General features: G+C 34.8%; 1 protein-coding gene across 1 annotated transcript in view; it reads left to right on the forward strand.

Moving 5' to 3' along the window:
* Arp5 (Actin-related protein 5) overlaps positions 1–19880 on the forward strand; it is a 72395-nt gene that overhangs the window by 33499 nt on the left and 19016 nt on the right. Inside the window, exons 10-15 of the mRNA XM_090388266.1 lie at positions 1680–1760; positions 7312–7440; positions 10645–10740; positions 13127–13214; positions 13902–13939; positions 17730–17824. Of these exons, the coding sequence (XP_090244392.1) occupies positions 1680–1760; positions 7312–7440; positions 10645–10740; positions 13127–13214; positions 13902–13939; positions 17730–17824 (527 nt within the window). The remainder of the gene's footprint in view (positions 1–1679; positions 1761–7311; positions 7441–10644; positions 10741–13126; positions 13215–13901; positions 13940–17729; positions 17825–19880) is intronic.

The raw sequence follows: 19880 nt of genomic DNA on the forward strand, positions 1-19880 counted from the left end.
GTTATGTGACATCATATTGTAAAATTTTAAAAACAAAAAGTAAAGAGGACACATCATTGATAAATTTGCTTTATCATAATTCATTACTTTCAAACTCAGTTACAGCATCATTGACGGTACTGCAATATTCTTGACATTATAAATGAGGCTGATGTTTTAAATTTAATTTGAATTAGTAGAAATTTAATAATAAAATTTAATTAACAAGTATAAAATGCTTACATTATCACATAGTTATGACTCCAGTTAACGCTAATATTGTTTAACTTTCATAAGCATTCCATGCACTATTTACATGCATTAAAACACAAATTTATATATATAGTATTATTTGAACAGTATATTAACATTTAATAATGTACTGTATTATTATATTCAATTTTTGCAATTTGTGAAACAGTGTTATGCTCAGCTTCTGTGCTTTTATAAAAGCAATCGAAAAGCTTAGTTGCTTGAAATAGTTGTAAGTTCTTCATCTTCGTCCTGCTCACTCATTTGATTCTTTGCTTCATCAGTGCTTTTGTTATCTTTTAAAATTTGCAGTGTGATTATGTCATCATAAACCTCAGTAAAGGTGCCTAAATCATTAATTTAAATCTCTGTGATTTGTTTTGCAAATCCATTCTGATTAAAATAAAGTTTTTCTGGTTAGAATCAGTTTCAACAAAATTGGTACTGGGAGTTTCTGTATGTGAAATTCTGCATGACGGAAAGCTTTACAGATGGGCTTCTGAGATTTTCACTTTTGCGATATAAATAATATAACCTTTTCTATTGCATCCAGTACTGTAATTGTATAGTTTTCTCTTTCAGTATTGTGGGGTTTTTTTTTTTTTTTTTTCATTTTAAGAAGTTTCTATTTAAAAGGATTTCTTCCTTAAAAAGTTCAAATTTTTACAATATTTTAAATCCTTTTTTAAACTTTTTAAAAGGTTAAACCAATAGAAATTTAGCAACTCTATTTTTATCATCAACTTTATGAAAGTTATTTCTCTATGTAAATGGAATTGTATGTTGCTTGGACATTATTTGATAACGAAAAATTAGATTTATACCAGATTTTCGGCATGTGGGAAAATATTTGGGATTTGTTTTTATTTATTTTTTGAGTACTGTTAAAGTAGGAGGCAGGAGTCAAGGTGTTCTCATTTTAATGACTCCTCCACAAGGATTTTAGACATTCAGGTAAAAAAATTGCTTGATCTTTTTAATTTTAAGATTTAACTGATTTTTGACATTTTTCTGGAAGTGGGTATTGTAGTAATATTGAATTTATTCTTTAAGAGATCATTTTTGCACTGTTTCTTAGGGTTTTAGATTAAAATTGCCATCACACACACACACATTTTATTTATTTATTTTTTTCACTGAGGTGATGACTTATTTTATATCAGAATATCTTTTTATTATATTTTTAATATTATTTAAATGTTTATTAATTTATTTATAATTATTTATATTATTAATATTTATTAAATATTTATTATTTAAATTTATTTAAATAAATATTTTAAAATAAAAATATTTTTTATCTTTATATCAGAATATCTCCGTAGGAAAGCAGTGAACATAGCTTTAGTACCTATATTTTATTGTGACATTTGAAATATTGTATGATTTTAATTCATTAATGTTAATTAATTTTTTTTTTTTTTTTTCAATTTAATTTTAATCTGTAGCTTGAAGAGGATGATGATCGACTTCAGCAGCTTATTAGTCTACAGGAAATAGTAGAGGATGAAGATGAAGAAACTGCTGCTGTGAGTATTGAATTCTGCTATTTTTTCATAAATTATAAAAATGAGCTGTGACTTTAGTGTTTTGCACCAACCTTGCGTAGAAGTAGAAATAAAAACACCAGGGAAACTAAACTTTTGATAACTATATTATAATAAGTCAAAATAACCCGCATCTACAATAAATTTAACTTTACAATAAACTCTACATGTAAAATATTAAAATCTGCTACATTACAATCAATAAAATGCATAAATATACAGATTAAAACGATAAAAACCGTAGCTTTCAAAGGCTCAGCCTTCTTCTTCAGCGGTAACTCTTGCTATGCAGTACAACTTTAAATATCAGCAGGCTAACGGTACTCCTCACGTGTTTCCATTCTCGTGTGCCTCGTTCTCTCGCGTTGTGGAACTGGAAGTGGCCCGAGTGGAAGCCACACGGAATCGTTCATCTCTTCTGAGGATAATGGTCTCAAAGATGGGATGAATCCGCGTACCTCTATCCCTATTTATGTTAATTGTAGAACAAATCCGCAAACTCTCGAGCCACTTACGGTCCCAAAACTTATGCGCCCGATCGGTGATGATAGCATCGTCCGGGGAGATCTGGTGTTGTTTCTCCCAAAAATGCTCGGCCACGGCGGACTTGCCATATTCCGCATTTCTTATTGCCTTAGTGTGTTCCCCCAGACGATCTTTAAGACGGCGTTTTGTTTCCCCTACATAACACTCCCCACAATCCGGGCATCTAATGCTATATACGACCCCACTAGTGTTCTCTTTTTTAATGGGGTCTTTAACCTGAGACACGATAGTGCGCAGCCTCCGTCCCGGAAGCTGCACACAACGCGTCTGGTACTTTCTTAGTATTCTAGCTATATGATCAGTTAAACCCGGATAGTAGGGAATGTATGCAGTGGCTATCGGTGTAAATGGCTCGCCTCTCCTCTGATTTCCTTTAACATATTTCTCTATGATCCTCCGGGGGTAACCACATTTTGCAAGATCCGTTGCGACCCGTTCATACTCTAATTTTCTATCATCGGAGGCACTGCAATGTGACTTTGCTCTTTCAACTAAAGCTCTTACCACACTGTTCCTATGATGGTTGGTTTGGGCTGAGCTGTAATGCGAATACTGCCCTTTACACATGGACTTCCTATACACCCTAGTCCTCAGCTGTCGACCTTCTCTACAGACCAACACATCCAGGAACGGCAAGACTCCTCCTTCTTCCACCTCCGATGTAAATTGTATGAATGGGGAGAAGCCATTTAAGCTGTTCAACACTTGATCCTCACTCCCCTTTCGAATGATTGAAAACGTATCATCCACATACCTTTTCCAGGGGCGCATAGGGAGAACACTAGCATTAAATATTCTGGCCTCGAGCTCCTCCATAGCTAAATTAGCTATAATTGCGCTGATGGGGGAGCCCATGGCTGCACCATTAACCTGCTTATACATAGTATTACCAAACACCATAGTGGTACTTGAGAGGCATAACTCTATTCCTTTCTCAATATCCTCTAGCTTTAGCTGTGTTCTAGTACTTAGGGTGGTGTCCCTCTGTAATGCCAAGCGTGCACACCACACCCCATGATCAATCGGAATACATGTAAATAGCGATTTCACGTCGAAAGAAATCATGATCTCATCTTCTTCTATGGGTTGGCTTCTAATAAACTGAACAAAGTCTTTACTATCTTTAATACTGTATTCTGAAAGCCCCACTAGTGGGGATAATAATTTGGCTAAGAAACCAGACAGTGCATAGGTTGGACTGCCTATAAATGAGACTATGGGTCTAAGTGGCACATCCACTTTGTGAATTTTAGGCAAGCCATAAAATCTTGGCATTTGGCTACCTGTAGCGCGCAACATCCAATACTGTTCCTTAGAAATTTTGTTAGACTTAAGCCAGCCCTGTACCATACCGTTCACTTGGCGTTCCAACCTAAGAAGAGGACTTTTCTGAATAACTTTATAAGTCATCTGATCTTCCAATAAACACAACGCTTTACTTCTATATGCTTCCTTATCAAGAACCACAGTTGCTCTACCCTTGTCCGCGGGTAGGACTACGATGCTATCATCCTGTTTAAGGCTTCTTAGCGCAATTCTTTGCTTCACATTAAGATTGGAGGGGGCATCTTTAGCTTGACTCAGGATCGCTGCTACTTTTACTCGAACTTCATTAGCTGTAGTTTCGGGAAGTTTGCTTATAGCCCTTTCCACGCCCATAGCTACTTCTGCAACGGGTAATCTGGGCGGCACCATGGCAAATTCCGGTCCTAAATTTAGAACCTCCAACTGCTCCTTAGTTAACTGTTTATTGCTCATATTCACCACAAAATTCTTGGTGGTGCTATCACTACTGCCCCTAGGCTTGGTTCGTTCTTTAAGCTTGTCAAACTTCCCCATTTGCCTCCGTCTATAACTGTCCGAAATTCGTTTTGCTTTAGCTGTTACTACACTAACCACTCCTGCTAAGTGTACCGGAGACAACTTACCACTTAACTTATCCAAGCACTGCTACAGCTAATGAAGTTCGAGTAAAAGTAGCAGCTTTTGATGAGTTAACAAGTGACTGGTGAGTTCGACTATATCTCTTTTATATTAATTAATGCATGGTGTCCAAATAATGTGTAAGGTTATAAATGAGTTAAATAAATGATAAAGGTAGTTTCAAATTAAGTGAAACTTTTCAGTTTCACATCCCATTTCAGTGATGACCTGATTTGGTAGCTCCTATTTGATCAGTGTCAGATAAATAAATAGTATTAATATTAGTAATGGCTATATGATGCAAGGAAGCCGAAGGCTTATGCTGCACTAGCAAAAAAAAAAAAAAAAAAAAAAGAGTAAAATAATAATAAAATAAAATAAAATAAATAATAAAAGAAATGGAAATAGACAATCTATGCATTTCTCTCCTCCCGTAGGTAACCATCCAGCTGACCTTTGAATTTACCCAAATGGTCAGCCTCAATCACCCATGTGGGTAAGGGCGCCTCCGTAGCCAGGTGGAAAGGAGCAACAGTGGGTAGCACACGCTTCTTGATTAGGCCGGGGTTCGAGCCTGTGACCACCAAATATGGGGGATGCAAAAAGGTCAGGGAATGACCACCACATATCTCCAGAGCAATATGGCCTTAGTTGCTAATGCTCCTAAAAACCAAATAACAAACAAACAAACAAACAAACCATGTGGATAACTTATTCCAGTAATTTATAACTCGCTGGTTTAAATAAAACTTCCTATAATCCAGGCTAAACATTCCCCCCCGCCCATAACTTGAATTTATGGCCACATTTGTGGTCATTTAAAAATTAATTTATAAATGATAAAGGTAGTCCCAAATTAAGTGATTCCTTTTTTATTGATGACCTGATTTGGTATCTTATGTCATCAGTGACCAGATTTTTTTTTAATTTAAGTATTGTTTACATATTTTCATTCAATTTCTGCCTTGGGGATACTTTGGTCCCTCCAGCAACAGAGACTAAATTTTGGCCATTAAGACTGGAGCTATGCTTAATATTGAGTAAAGAAATGAAATGCATTCACCATGTATGTAATGCATACAATTTTTAAATTATTTCAATGCCTGCATTGATTTGCAACCCTGCAACTTACTTTTCTCACTAGACAAACCATGGCTCAGTATTAGGAGTAAAGGTATGTTTTTGAAAGTTTTCTTCCATATACTGCTGGGCTGTTCATTTGTTAATAGAGGCTCTAATGAGAGACCAGTAAGTCTTGAATAAATCATATGCATCACAGTTTAGGCAAATAGTGGATTCACCTTTTTGATAATCCTATTTCTATAAAATAATATTAGCAATTTAGGTTAATTCATGAATAATAATAACAGCCTTCATGACCAAAAGTCTTCATCAGTAGAGGGAATAATATTATCTCCAGTGCAGAATTGTATACAGTTTTTTAATTATTTCAATGCCAGTGCTGAAATATAACCATGCAACCTTTGTCAACCCAGTGTCATTAACCCTGCTCCAGCAGTGACAGTTGACTTTGATTCTTTGATTTTGATTCCTAAATTAAAAGTATCATTAGTTTTGCCTTTAGTCCTATAAATTCATTTATCTGTAAAAGATTTATTTGTAACCTGATTTATAATGATTCTGACTACAGCTCATTGAATGGTTATTGAAATACTTTTTGGTGAAAACATAAACCACAATTTACATATATAAAGACAAATGTAACTAATTACACAGGGCACATTTAGCATGCTCTGTAGTTGTTGCTGCAATGGGAATTGCTAAACTACCACTGGGGTGGTCATTGCCAAAACAAGAACTGTGTTCCACGGCAGCATAATAGTTTTGCCACTTGTAACTTGTTTAGAGAGGTATGGGTGTGAATTCTGTTAGAGACTGGAGGATTCTTAACGTCCTCAGGCAGAGAAAGTAATATTTTTGGTTTCCACAACTTGCAGATCAGCTTGTGAACACAAACACTTGTACTGTATAATGCACAATAAAAATACTATAGGAACTAATACATTATGACCAGCATGCATTGTGCCAGAAACAACCAAAAAACAACAGTAAAACAAGAACTGCCAAATTGTCTCACTGCTGAAGAGGGGACATAATCAGTAATAAATGCCGACTGAGCTAGCCAGGTGGGTAAAGTGCCTGCCTAGCAACCCAAAGGTCGCGGGTTCGAATCCTGCCTCGGGCTTGGATCAGAGTAGTGCAAAAACCTTGGGAGGTGCATTATGGCCACAGAAGCCGATGCGCCAACAACTAACAAAAAAAAAAAAAAAAAAATCAGTAATAAATAACTTATTGATTTCTCAGTAGATACGCTTCTTGATTAGACCGGGGTTCGAGCCCGTCACCACCAAATACGGAGGATGCGGAAAGGTCAGGGAATGACCACCGCATATCCCGGAGCAATATGGCCTTAGTTGCTAATGCTCCTAAAAACCAAATAACAACAACAAATCTCAGTAGATTACTTATTCATGCAATATAAAATCTTGACAATAGTTTTCTGTAGAAAGACTGAATATTATTTAAATCTTAGTGTAATTCCAACTTTTTTGCTTTAGGTTTGTAATTAGTATTTTAGGCCTGTTTGCAAATCTATAAAGCACCTATTTTCTTCACCACACCTGTCTGCATGAAGCAGTCCAACTCCCAATGGAAGAGTTTAATGAAATTTTATATATGGCTTCATTAGGAAGGTTTGATATCCATGTAATGTATAATATAACTGAGGTGCTATACAATTATGTTTGTTACAGTGGAGGAATGAATGGGCAATATGGGTGAAATGCCCCAACAAACTCGTTAGTTGTCGGGGCATTTTTAGTTGATATGTTTTAATAAACAAATTCATGTTTATTAAACCAAACAAGTTTTGTTTAAATTAAAATTGTTTAAATTTGTTTATTAAATAAACAAATTAAGTCTTTCATGTTGTTATATGGTTTCCACAAATGAAATTGCCTGTTATTAAGTATTTTTACTTTTTTTTTTTTTTCTTGAAATTCATTGGGAGCATACCTATCAATTCTCTTGCTTAATTCTATAGAAAACACTAAGAGAAGTGGGGTTCAGTTCCTCTGAAAACTTGCAGACTTCAGTCACTAACTTGAATTGGACAATTCAGAAAACTAGGAATGCTATTGCTTGTCTTCAGGGTGTTGACACAGATAACCAGGTAGGTTTTTGTTAATGCTTATTTAGAGCATGAGATGAAGTTCACTAGATAATTATGTTTTGGTTTTTAAGGTTGAATGATTATGACTGGTGTGGTTTTTATAGGATATCAGTTGTTTTGTAATTTATGGTACCAAATATTTCCAGTTCTGTTGGATCATCTGGTATGTGTTTGTCATGTTTCTTGTGATATTATGATGATTGTATGATTGTGTTACAAGGTGATTGTATGATGCTGTTTAGAGAAAATACTCAGAAAATTGGGCTTCAGAGAATTGTCAGTAGTATTAACACAATGCCTCTCCTCTCCATCAAGAATTTCTTACAAGGCAATCCATCACTGGTCTGTGGTCCACCATAACCATGGATTAATTCCATGTGTGTGTGTGTGTGTGTGTGTGTGTGTGTGTGTGTGTGTGTGTGTGTGTGTGTGTGTGTGTGTGTGTGTGTGTGTGTGTGTGTGTGTAAGCCCTGCTAAAAGCCCTCTTTTCCAGTACTAAACTTCCAAAACACATATAACTATTTTCCTTGTCAGCATAAGTAAAAATCCAGGACTGTCAATAGCGTAGATAGGAAGTTATGCCCCTGGATATCCCAAATATATACATTATAATCTTCGTTTGTATACTTTTTGCCTTCCTATCCCAAAGATGCTCCAGAGGGTTCATGTCCGGTGAACGAGGAGGCATTCCATGGTTGTAAAATCTGTGGAATGCTCTTCGAACCATGTTCTAGTCACCACAGCTCTGTAGGGGAGGCACATTGTCCTGCTGGAAGTGTCCATTGCCCTGTGGGTGGATGACGACTATGAAGGGATGCAGATGGTCTGGTCTGTAACCTGGACCACACCCTCCCGTCCGCTCGAAATAACTGGAAACAGGACTCATTGGACCAGGAGACCCGTCTCCAATCATCCAAGGTCCAGTGCCGATGTTCTTTCGCCCAGTTGAAGTGTAAGTCCTGTGTCATGGTGTTAGCAATGGAACTCTTATGGGTCTGCAGCTCCCATAACCTATTGCGGCTAATGATCACCTGGTGGCCTTGGTGGAGATGTTTCTGGCACACCTCCCTCGTTGAAGTCAGCAGTGATTTGTACCACTGTCACTCTCCGGTTGGCTGAAACAATGCGAGACAGACGTCGATGGCCACGTTCATCCACCACCTTTCTCTGCCCACAACGCTGTCCATGATTAGATGTTATTCCGCAAATGGCATATTCCTGATACACTCTCAATACAATTGAACAGGGATAGTGCAATTTCTGTACCACCTCCGTGATAACCCATGCGTCGGGCACCCACTATCATCCCTCTTTCAAAATTGGTTAACTCACAACGTTTATCCATGCTGACATCGAATTACTGTCTATGTGAATGCAGTGAACCTATATAACTACCAAACATTGGGTTTGTCCACTAGCGAATGGGGTGACAGCGTTGTATTGCCCAGGAACCAGGTATCCCATGAATTCTGTCCTTGCAGTGTACTTTGGACAAAGGATATACATATACCCAGTGCTTTTTTTGTAAAAAAATAGGTGCCGGTACTCATTCTTTGCTATCAAGAAAAATTCCGTGCAGGCACGGGTGACATGGCTGGCACGCAGTGGGTGTCAACCATGCCAGCTGCTTCCGTCTGTCAAGGATCACGTGACACTGGGCGGAGTCAGCACCCGTCAATCACGGCCGTATCGCTAGCAGTTGGTACGCTATATCCGATACTGAATCTTGACCATTAATTTTATTAACACACATTTTATTAAGCATAAATTTATTATACAAGTATATTAAAAATAAGTCAAAGGTGAGTCTTATTTAATAAATAAAAAATAATAAGTAAAATGTAAAAATACGGTAAGTACCAAGTAAAAAAATAAGTAAAAATAATTTCATAATGAAGTTTCGGTCGAGATTCAGAAACGGGTACCCCTTCCGTACTACTAGCGATACGGCCATGATTGACGGGTGCTGACTCCGCCCATTGTCACGTGATCTCCTTAATAGTTGGAAGCAGCTGACACTGACTGCGTGCCAGGCGTGTCACCTGTGTTGGCATGCTGTAAAAAAGGTGCCGGTACGCCGTACCGTTGCGTACCGTCACAAAAAAAGCCCTGCATATACCCATGCATGAGTGTGCATTCACATATTACAAAACTGAAGTTAATGAATATCATGACTAATTATAGCCTGATGGCTGCTAGTTACTGTAGCTTACTAATCTACTATTAAAAAACAGCAAGGTCTTCTTTTTTAAGTAACTCATCTCACTGTATTTTGGGTTAAATTATCATAAAAAAATATGATGAAAGAATTTTAAAATTCAAGTTTGTTTTAAAAACTGACTTTATTTAAAAATCAAGCATGCTTTGACTGGAATGCATTTCAGTTTGGATAAGGTTGAGTTTTTTTTTAACAAGCTTACATCTCATAATTGTTTTGTATTTGTAAGTTTTAAAATTCTTTCATCTGTACTTTTTTTAAAAGTATGAAAAAAGTACAGATATTTTCATGATAAGCATTACTGAAGTATGTGTGTTTCAACATACATTACATTTCATCTGCTTAACAATTTTGATTTCTTTTGTATATTGTGCAATTATAAAAAATAAAATATAAACTAACATTAACTTTGAATGTACAAATGGATTATACAGCTGCCTTTGGAGAGTAAATATTTTAAATAATTAATCCAGTACTTTTCAAACTTTTCTGAAGGTGACACTATGTATGTGCCAAAAATAATTCTATACACCATACAGAATTTTGTAATTATTCTACACCTCACCCATTTTGTTCCTTATCTTTAATTTGTTGATAAATGCAACTTCCTTTGTTTCAGGCCAAAATGTATAAGGAAGAATGAGAGAGGAAAGCTGTGCAATACTAAGTACAGGCTTAACCACGGCCATCTGAAATTAACTACACCAATTATTACCTTTTGGTGGGGAAGAGAGGGTTCAGTCACTGACCACTGAGAATGAAGAAATAATGTCATAAATTTTTAGTGTGGTTACTCAATTGTATTTTAATCGGTTACATCACTATATGGAGTGAAAAGAAATCACAGTGAAAACAATGATGATACGATGGCAAAATTTGGAAACATCTTTTGTTACGTGATGTGATATCCACTTTGGAAAGCTCTGATTTAATCTATTGAATCTTTGGCTAAATGACTATCCATTTTTTTTTTTTATATTTCATAGGCAGGCTATGAATTAAAGCAGATATTTGATGAACTCGAAGTGGAAAAATTTCCTGACTGTGAAAGCTGGATTACTGCTGTTAAAAAAAAGTGCAAGGTAAGTGAGGAAATAAATAAATACTAAAAATGAAGAAAGAAATATAGCCTGATATTTGTTTGTCTTGCTTCAGAGCACCACATAATGGTGCTATGAAGGTATTGAAAGTGATACAAGGATGTTGGACCATTCATTTAACAAAACTTTTCTTACTATCCATTTTTATATTGCTATTATTAAATCATATATCAGTTGTATGCTTAGGTAGCAACTTTATCCCATGAAAATAGACACAGTGCCTAGTCACTTTATTAGGACCACGAGGTAACAGCTTGTTGAACCAGCCATCTTCGGCTCAAATCATTGCTTGGACACTGTCTGGCATGGAATCAACAAGGTGTTCAAAGTGACACAAGGAATGTTAAACTGTTTGTTAACAAAACTGATCATCCTATCCATTTTTATATTGCTGTTATTAAATCACATATCAATTGTATGCTTACATAGAGCTTTACTTTTTATTTTTTTTTTATTTCAAAAGATATTACCTTGAATTGTTTTGTAATTGTTTCTATTTGTGTCTTCCCCACTCCATAAGCCTGACGAACCTTGAAATGTAGCCAACTTGTATTAAGCATATATTGATGTTGTAACACTTCGATAAACATCTTATAACAAATTCTTATGTGGTGTAACAGCATCCTCTATTTTCATTTAATTCTAAAAACTCCTCATTTCCTAGAGTAATGTGTGCAGAAGACTGGCTGATGAATGTGCCTTTCCAGTTCATCCCACAGATGCCCAAAGGAATTGAAATACTGGGATTGTACTAGCCAGTACAGATGCTTGAAGTCTTCCTCAAATTGATTTTTCACATATTTAGCATGAAAGGCTTGAATTGAAGCTAGACCAATAGCTATGTTTGCTGTGGAAAAGGCTTTGGTTCAATTCCCATACAGATGGAAAAAAACTTTTGAATTTTTTTCAACCAATGGTCAAGTCTGTCAGCATCAGATAAGGGTTTTTCGTGGTGCTTTCCCACCAGAAAATTTGGGTACATCACTGAACAAAACTTTTATGATACTGATGATTTATATACTGATGGCTCCTGCCCTTAGCTATTTTGGTACTTTTTTAAATCAATTCAATAACCCAAAGAATTTTATCAATTTAAAATTAAGAGTTTTGAAAAAGAGACATGTGGATTATCTTCATTCTCCCTTTTATTTTAAAATTGAATCAGATAACTGATCTTACAGAAAAGTATTTTTTTATATAAAATTAAAAAAAAAAAAAAAAAATTAAGTTTAGTCATTTTAATTACAATATATGTGTAATTGAAATGAGAACAATAGCTATAGGTGTTAATATTCTGATTACAAAGTCAGTTCTGCTATAACGCACATTTTGGCAACACAAATTTACCCCAGCGTGACTGATATATTAGGGAACAATGCGAGTATAACACTATTTTCGCGTTGCCTCATGCACAATTTCGTGTGCGAGTAACACCAGGTGAACACAAAACCTGGCACAAAGCTGCGTAGCAATACATACAAATTTACGAAGCTTATAAAATGTCAAACGTGTGGGAGCTATATTTCTTATTTACTGTAGTTGTATCGGTCGGTGACACACTGTTGTCATTCGCTGTATTCATATGCGAATGACAACAGGTAATATCGTAGGCCAACTCGTGTTCAGGAACTCACATTTTTTAGTTCAAACAAAAATTTCATGAGGCGTGATGGTGTGAGGAGAGGAGCACATTTCTGGAGGTCACCACCATAAAACTAAAAACAATTTGCAGGTCCCGGTTTATTTGGCTTTTCTGTTAGTGCAGTCTTAATTATAAATGGGTGGTGAACTTGATCTTCTTGCATTTGCAATAATACCGATAGCTGGAATTCTGTAGATTTTTACGTTATTATGGTGAAATGTATTTCCCCTTCCATGAAATCTTCAATCATAAAAAATATAAATTTTCAGAATCTTCTATTCATTCCTATTTTTAATGTGCGAAACTGTTACTGCGTATCTCACTCGTGCAATTTGTGCATGCCATGTTCGTCGTTATTGATTGCTTATCTTTTTTACTGTTTTAAATTTTACAATCCAAAAAAAATGTCAGTGAACAGAAATATCAATTAGTATGCATATATTACAGTGCTATATTTACCTGCAATATTTATTTATTTATTAGAAATTTAAGATGTTTTAGCCTGTGTTAGAAATTTTATTTGGTTTCTAACTTTTTTGACTGCTCTGCCCCTATTTTTCCCATAAGCCCTGTTGTTTTTAATGCACAAAATGCCATAACCAGAGATTTTTTTTAGGAACACATACCACGTTATAGCAGAACTGACTGCTGACTGTAGTTCTGTAAATATAGATGTTTTCCATTGCATGCCATTATTAAAACTTATTCAAGATTTTACTGATTTAGGAGCTAAGTCAGAAGAAAGAAGAAAATCAAGCAGTTGCTGCTGGAGATAGAGAAAGGGGGTTTTCAGGGGCTCTTGATCTGTCTAGAAGTGAGTGTAAAATATGAATGTTTTTCATCTTCTAGTTATGAAGTAAATATTGTGGCCTGTTAACCTGTTAGTAGTCATTAAATTTTTATACTTTGTAGTGTTATAGATGATCTGTTTGCTACGAATTGCTGTAGCTTATTGTGCATTTATAAATATTTCTCATATTATTTTTTCTTCCTAGCAGTAATACTATGAGAACTGTCACACTAAAGCATCATAATTGAAATTATGACTCTGTATGCACTTATCTAGTTATGTTTTTGAAGAAAGATTTATTCCTTTTGGAAAAAAAAAGATAGTTAGAGGAATAAACCTAAAAAGGCAAAACATTTCAGTTATTATCTAACCTTTCAGTTAGGCTAGAAGAAGAATAAAAGAGATGAAAAAATATTTACTTAACTGTGCAATGTCTGCTTATATGCTAATGATAATTGAAGAAAATAACTCACTGAATTTTAAAGTTAATGATCCACAACTGTTCTTGGTTAGTGACAAGGTGGTAAAGTTTTGGAAGGTTATATATATAATAAATAAATACCTGATTTTGTTGTCTTTATATTGTATTTTTATCTGTCACAGCACATTTTTTTAAAAAAATTGGAAAAGCTGTCAATAAACCATGATGATTATGTGGCTTGATTAGGTAATTGAATCACTTTTTTTTTTCTTTTTTTTTTTAATTTCTAGGTAATACGAAGAAAACTGATCAACGACTAACTGCTTATGTAAGTAAAGTTCTGATTTTTAATTGTACATGCCACATTAATGAAAAAATTCTAGTTTAATTAGACCCATATAAATGTTTTTACTTCGGTTTTTCAGCATTAGACCATAATGCTACTGTTTTGATATGCATTATAGGAAGTGGTAATAGTAGTAGTAGTAGAAAACAAGTGATAAAATCCTTGCTTTATTTAAGTGAACAGTTTTATTGTATTGTTAATTAAGTCTGAGGTTTTTTGCTGGATCTTGTATTTGCATCATCAGTACAGTAAACCCCTGCTATTCGCGGTATCTGTATTCGCAATCGCTGATTTAATATAAAATGAAACCTAAAAAAATGTGAATTTTAAAGTGCCGTGAATATTTTCCGCCATAAAAAAACATGGGCGTGGCTAAAATTATCTTTCCCGGTCAAAACAGCGCTCAGTGGGTGGGGGGTGACAAAATCACGAGCGTGGATGTTTCTCACTAATCCTTGTTCAGTATGTGTTATGCGGTTGTCATGGAAGGTTTCGTCGTTTGCTTTTAATTTGTATGCTTATAAATTGAATAAATTTATCAATTTATAAATTGATATGCTTACAAAAATGATAAATCTACCATTTTGCAGTGTAAAACAGACTTTTTCGAGTGTGTTAACGGAAGAAAGTGACTTTATTGTGGACAAGTTCTTTCTAACCCCTACAAAAATATGGCTACGAATAACAAGAGAAATGTGAAAATATCAAAGAAGGTGATGACATTAGCGAATAAAATTGAGTTATTAGATAAAATTTCTAATGGTGAAAGTGTCTCCTCAGTGGCAAAACATTATAAAATCAATGAGTCAACGGTACGATCAATCAAAAAATCGGAAGAAAAAATCCGCCGTAGTGTCCGTGAAAACGCGCTAATTGCTTCAAAAATTTGCTCTGTAACTCGTGATGTTAAATTAGAAAAAATGGAAAAATCTTTAAATCTGTGGATAGATGACCGAACTCAAAATAAAATTCCGTTAAGTTCACTCATCATTTGTGAAAAGGCAAAACTCCTTTATCAACACTTTAGTGAAACTGGTGATAGCACTGGCGAGATAAGTTTTTTTGCTAGCAAAGGCATATTACATTTAATATTAAATTGTTTCTTATTTTCATTTCGATGCCATATGCTTGCATTTCACTATGTACTGTCTATGTACATAGTCATATTATGAAGGTACATATAATAGATACATAGACAAAATTTTAGACTAGTTTTTCTTATATATTTCATACTTTGGAACGGAACCCCTTTATTACTATGGGAGCCATAACTCAGTATTCGTGTTTTCGGTATTCGCGACATTTCTCAGGAACGTAACCCCCGCGAATAGCGGGGGTTTACTGTATTTGGTAATATATACCATAATTTTACGGTACACTTTACATATTTAAATCCACACATCACAAAAATTATATGAGCCGTTGTTAACCGAGAGCCACACGAGACTGTTATAACAATGAAGTGTTAACACTTTTTTTGTTGTATCATTCTTTCAGTGTAAGTAGAATTTTTTTATTATGAGTGTGGAAGTAAACATCTGACCTCACCATCTATCTGTAATTTTGTTATATGTCATTTACCATTAAAAAAAATCTACTGATCACTGAAAACTTTTTGATAAAAATTGGTGGCCATTATTGAAATGGAACCAAGAAAGATATTGTTTAAAATTTCAAAAGAATTGTGTATTGTGACCGTTTCAGATAACTTATTTGTTCAGAAGCCACTTTTAAAATTAGTTCCTCTTTTTTAATGCCCATAATTGTTTGTTCATTTCCCCATATGCATTCACCAGACTTGTAATATTAGCATCTTTTTGTAATTTTTTCATTGGTGATTAGTATTATTCATTTACATTTTGTAGTTATTTTTGTGGCACAGTAAATAATATGACCAAATAAAGTGAACTAGAAGTATAAATAACACACTACTGTAGGGGGGAACCACACTTAAAATATATTTGTAAAGACATTGAAAACAAACTGAACAAGGATATAAACTAAGCTGTTCATGATGCAGAATACATTATTCAAAAAGAAGTTCCAAAAGAACAGGATTTCTCATTATAGCATGAGTTTTAAGCAAAGAGAATGCCAAATTTCAAGAAACACCCTCCCATTACATAAATAAATTACAGTAGAACAGCACAGACTATAAATGTTATTTACTGTGCAGAATTTCAAAGGTGGTGAAAGCAATGGTGGGGTTGAGTGTGTCCAGAGAGAATGAAGGTTGGGTAACACAGGATCTTAAATATCAAAAGAGTGACAGATTTATTATAGGAAAATTATGTAAAGCAGAAAGCCCTGCAAGTAAATATATTGTATTTACTTTAAGTCAACTTTTGTGTCACAGGTTGAATGGGTTTTAAATATTAAAGTGATAACTCGGGAAAAAATGAAAAATCTGTTACTTTGTAACTATGACAGAGCTGTATGTTTATCAAAAATTTTATTGGTTTTAAAGTAAATTTTTCTAGGCTGATTGATAAAGCATCTTGAAATTCATGAGTCATTTCAGTGAATATATGTGCTTCTAATTATTAAAATTAACTCATATAAAAGCAGTAGATGAATCTGTTAAAAATTTGTGTAGTTTTTCAAGATGTCGATGCAATGACACTTGAGCCATTTGGCCAGTAATCTTGTTTGTGTGGTTGACATGTTTATTATTTTTTAAATATGTTTGAGCAGTGATGTGTAGAAAGGATGAAGTGCTTGTCTTTTTAAGAGAGTGTAATGCTTTTTTTTTTCATTTATTTGGAGATATTATACACCTGAACGGTTCTACTAGCGGTTGCAAGAGATCATTTACAAGATTTGTTCGGCTTTCTCACACATTTTCACCCTATCTAACAGAGACTTAGAATTTTTAATAGAGAAACCATTAAAAATGTCAAAAAATTACCTAACACTGATCGCTCCTGAGAACAGAATGGTTTCCCAGTCAAGTCACAGCACAATAATAAAAGAAAAGGTGGGGAGGGGAGCAAGATCAAAATAATCCACACGTGGCTGCCAACAGGTTAAGCAGGACTGGATTATTGATTTGGCTGAAGCTGGGTAGTCAACTTGTGTTGTAACCTGACAAACATGTACCTGTCTTGTATAAATGTTTTTCAGATTTCAGAACGAATTTCACTGTGCATGACACAGTGATGAAGCTGTTGTATCTGAGGCATCTGTCTCAAATTGGTTCATTCATGAACACACACCTGGGCAGACATAATATAAGAAAAAGACATATAAATAACATACCATATGATCTGGTGCACTGTTCTGGTGCACATATTCCAACAACACAGTGCCTGCCCACATATCGCACTGATATCCTGACAGTCTGAGTGATATTTACATGCCTCCTTGGTCAACAAAGTACTCCAGTTTCTTTCTCTCTGTCTTCCTCTGCTCGAGCGTGCCCGGGACTTGATAAAGTATATACTTCTCTTTACCTTAGCCAGCTCATGGTATAAGTACAGCAATTATGAATTACTACCACAGCGTATAGTGAGCTGTATGCAATATTGATGTTAGTATGAGAAAGTATATGAATTCATTTTGTCGTGCTAATGTAATAATTTCTTCCTTGTATGGATGCTTGTTGTGTAGGAGTTGAGCTAAATATAAAACTTCTGGGTGGGGCAATTTTAATGATATTCAGTGTATTTTAGTATAACTGTTAAATTAGATTCAGAAAATGCTATGATGTAGAACTAAATGATAAAATATATCATTTATATATTTCTTGCTTGGCTTAACTAACGTTTTCTAGGATTTAATGGAAATAATAGAAGAGACAAGAGATATACAAGAATATATGGATATTCTTCATGAAATTATAAGAGAATATGAAAGGGAAATTAATAGGTTTGTGAATTATTTGTTTTTATAAAACAGTTTGCATTTCAATATATTTCTTAATCTTTACTTACTCTTTATACATTGTTTTTTTATCAAATTTAAACTTATGCAAGATAATGTAGATAATTGGCAACCAGAATTAATTGTTAATTTCGTAATATTTTTAAAAATAGCGTATTATTAATTTAAAACTTGAAAGGAATTATAGAAACCTGTTTAAAATCTCAAGATACGTTCCCTTTTTCTGTTTTTATCATCTTGTCTTAAGAAGGGAATCCCAAAATGGATCCAAAATATTGACATCTGGTGCAATTTTGTTTAGTTACTCAAATATGTCTTTGTGTAGGAAGAAATCCACTTTTCCAGATCTGGATAACAATTGACAAATAATTTAATTTGTAAATATATGTGGAATCTGTTTTTACATTTTGAAGTTTAATCATTTATGATTTTCATTCTAATTTAAGTTGAGACCTCTGCCATAAATTCAAATTTAGTCTGGATTGTAGAAAGTTTTCTTTTAGCCAGCATATGTTAATTACTGGAATAAGTTACTTCCATTGGTAGTTGTGGCTGACTTCTTCTTCTGGCATTATAACCCAGGCTGTGTCTTAGTCTTCTCAACGATGTTCCACCAATAAGCCCTCCCAGAAGTCAAACTTCTCCAATTTCTTATTCTTTTGATCTTTAAGTCCTCTTCTATGTCATCTCTCCATCTTTTCCACAGTCTTCTTCTTCTTGCCCTCCTACCAATAGGTGTCCATTTTATTATACTTTTAGTTGTTCTGCTGTCATCCATTTTCATAACATGTCCCAACCAGGCAAGTCTTCACAAATCTGACAAAAATGTCCACACCCTGAATAAGATGTTCACTGTTCATTCTGATCCTCCAGAATCCATCGTCTTGTATGGGGCTCAAAAACTTTTTGTAAAATTCTACGCTCGAACACTCTCAACAACTGGTCTAATGAGGCTTTTGTATATTCTTAATTTTAAATGTGTGTTAAATACTTTGGACTTCATTAGTCTTTTATGTGCATAGAAACATCTGTTTCCACTCAGGATACAGGACTTAATTCATTAGTAATAGAGTTGGACTGATTTATCTGTGAACCTAGATAAGTGAAATTTTGAACGTACTTAAGTGAGAAGCCGCTGGTTCTTAAATTTTCCATGTTATCTGTCATTCTTCAGACTTCCATATATTTTGTCTTCACTTCATTTATCCTAAGTCCTCTTCTTTTTTTTTTTTTTTATATGTGAACCCCAAACACGAGAGGTATTAGAACCTATAGTACTTAGTACCGTGCTTGGGTTTGAGGTTAAGAAGACGAAAGAAGATATTTGTTGACATTGGACTTGAACTTCTGTAGATTGTAATTTTCAGGAAATACGTATGAAGGAAGGTTGTTCCAGAAAACAGCAGTTGAATGAATAAATGAGGAAGATGAAAAGTTGGTTCTGTGGGTTTGAAGTTGGACAGTAAATGGATGTTGGCTAGTGGTGGCATGTGTTCGGAATGTTTTGAAAGAGAGAGCAGGAATTATAGAAGCCAATTCAGAAGAACAGTGCCCATGGAAGTATCTGTAGAAGAGGCATGCAGCAGAAACATTGCGTCTATGAGAAAGCGAGTGAAGAGACTCTGTTAGAGATGAATCATTAATTAACCTAACTGCCCTCTTCTGAATGGAATCAAGAAGCCTGAGAGAGGTTTTGGGGGCACCACCCCAGATGTGGGAACAATATTCCATGGCAGGGTGGATTTGCGATTTATACAGAGTGAGCAGCTGTTTGGAAGAAAAGTAACGCCGAGAGCGAAAGAGAAAACCAAGTTTTTTAGATGCAGAGGAAGCAATATTTGTAATGTGCTTGTGCCAAGAGAGATTAGAAGTCAGGGTAATCCCCAAAAGAGATATATCATTTTGCCTAGAAATCGGAGTGTCACTAAAGATAAGCATAGGAGCAGAAGAATCCTTTTTGCTAGATATAAGACAAGACTGAGTTTTAGAAGGGTTGAAATCAACTAAGTTGTCTTTGCCCCACTGGAGAATTACCTGAAGA

This window comes from Mastigoproctus giganteus, chromosome 14, assembly GCF_048544385.1.
Source record: "Mastigoproctus giganteus isolate SK-2022 chromosome 14, ASM4854438v1, whole genome shotgun sequence".
NCBI lineage: Eukaryota > Metazoa > Arthropoda > Arachnida > Uropygi > Thelyphonidae > Mastigoproctus > Mastigoproctus giganteus.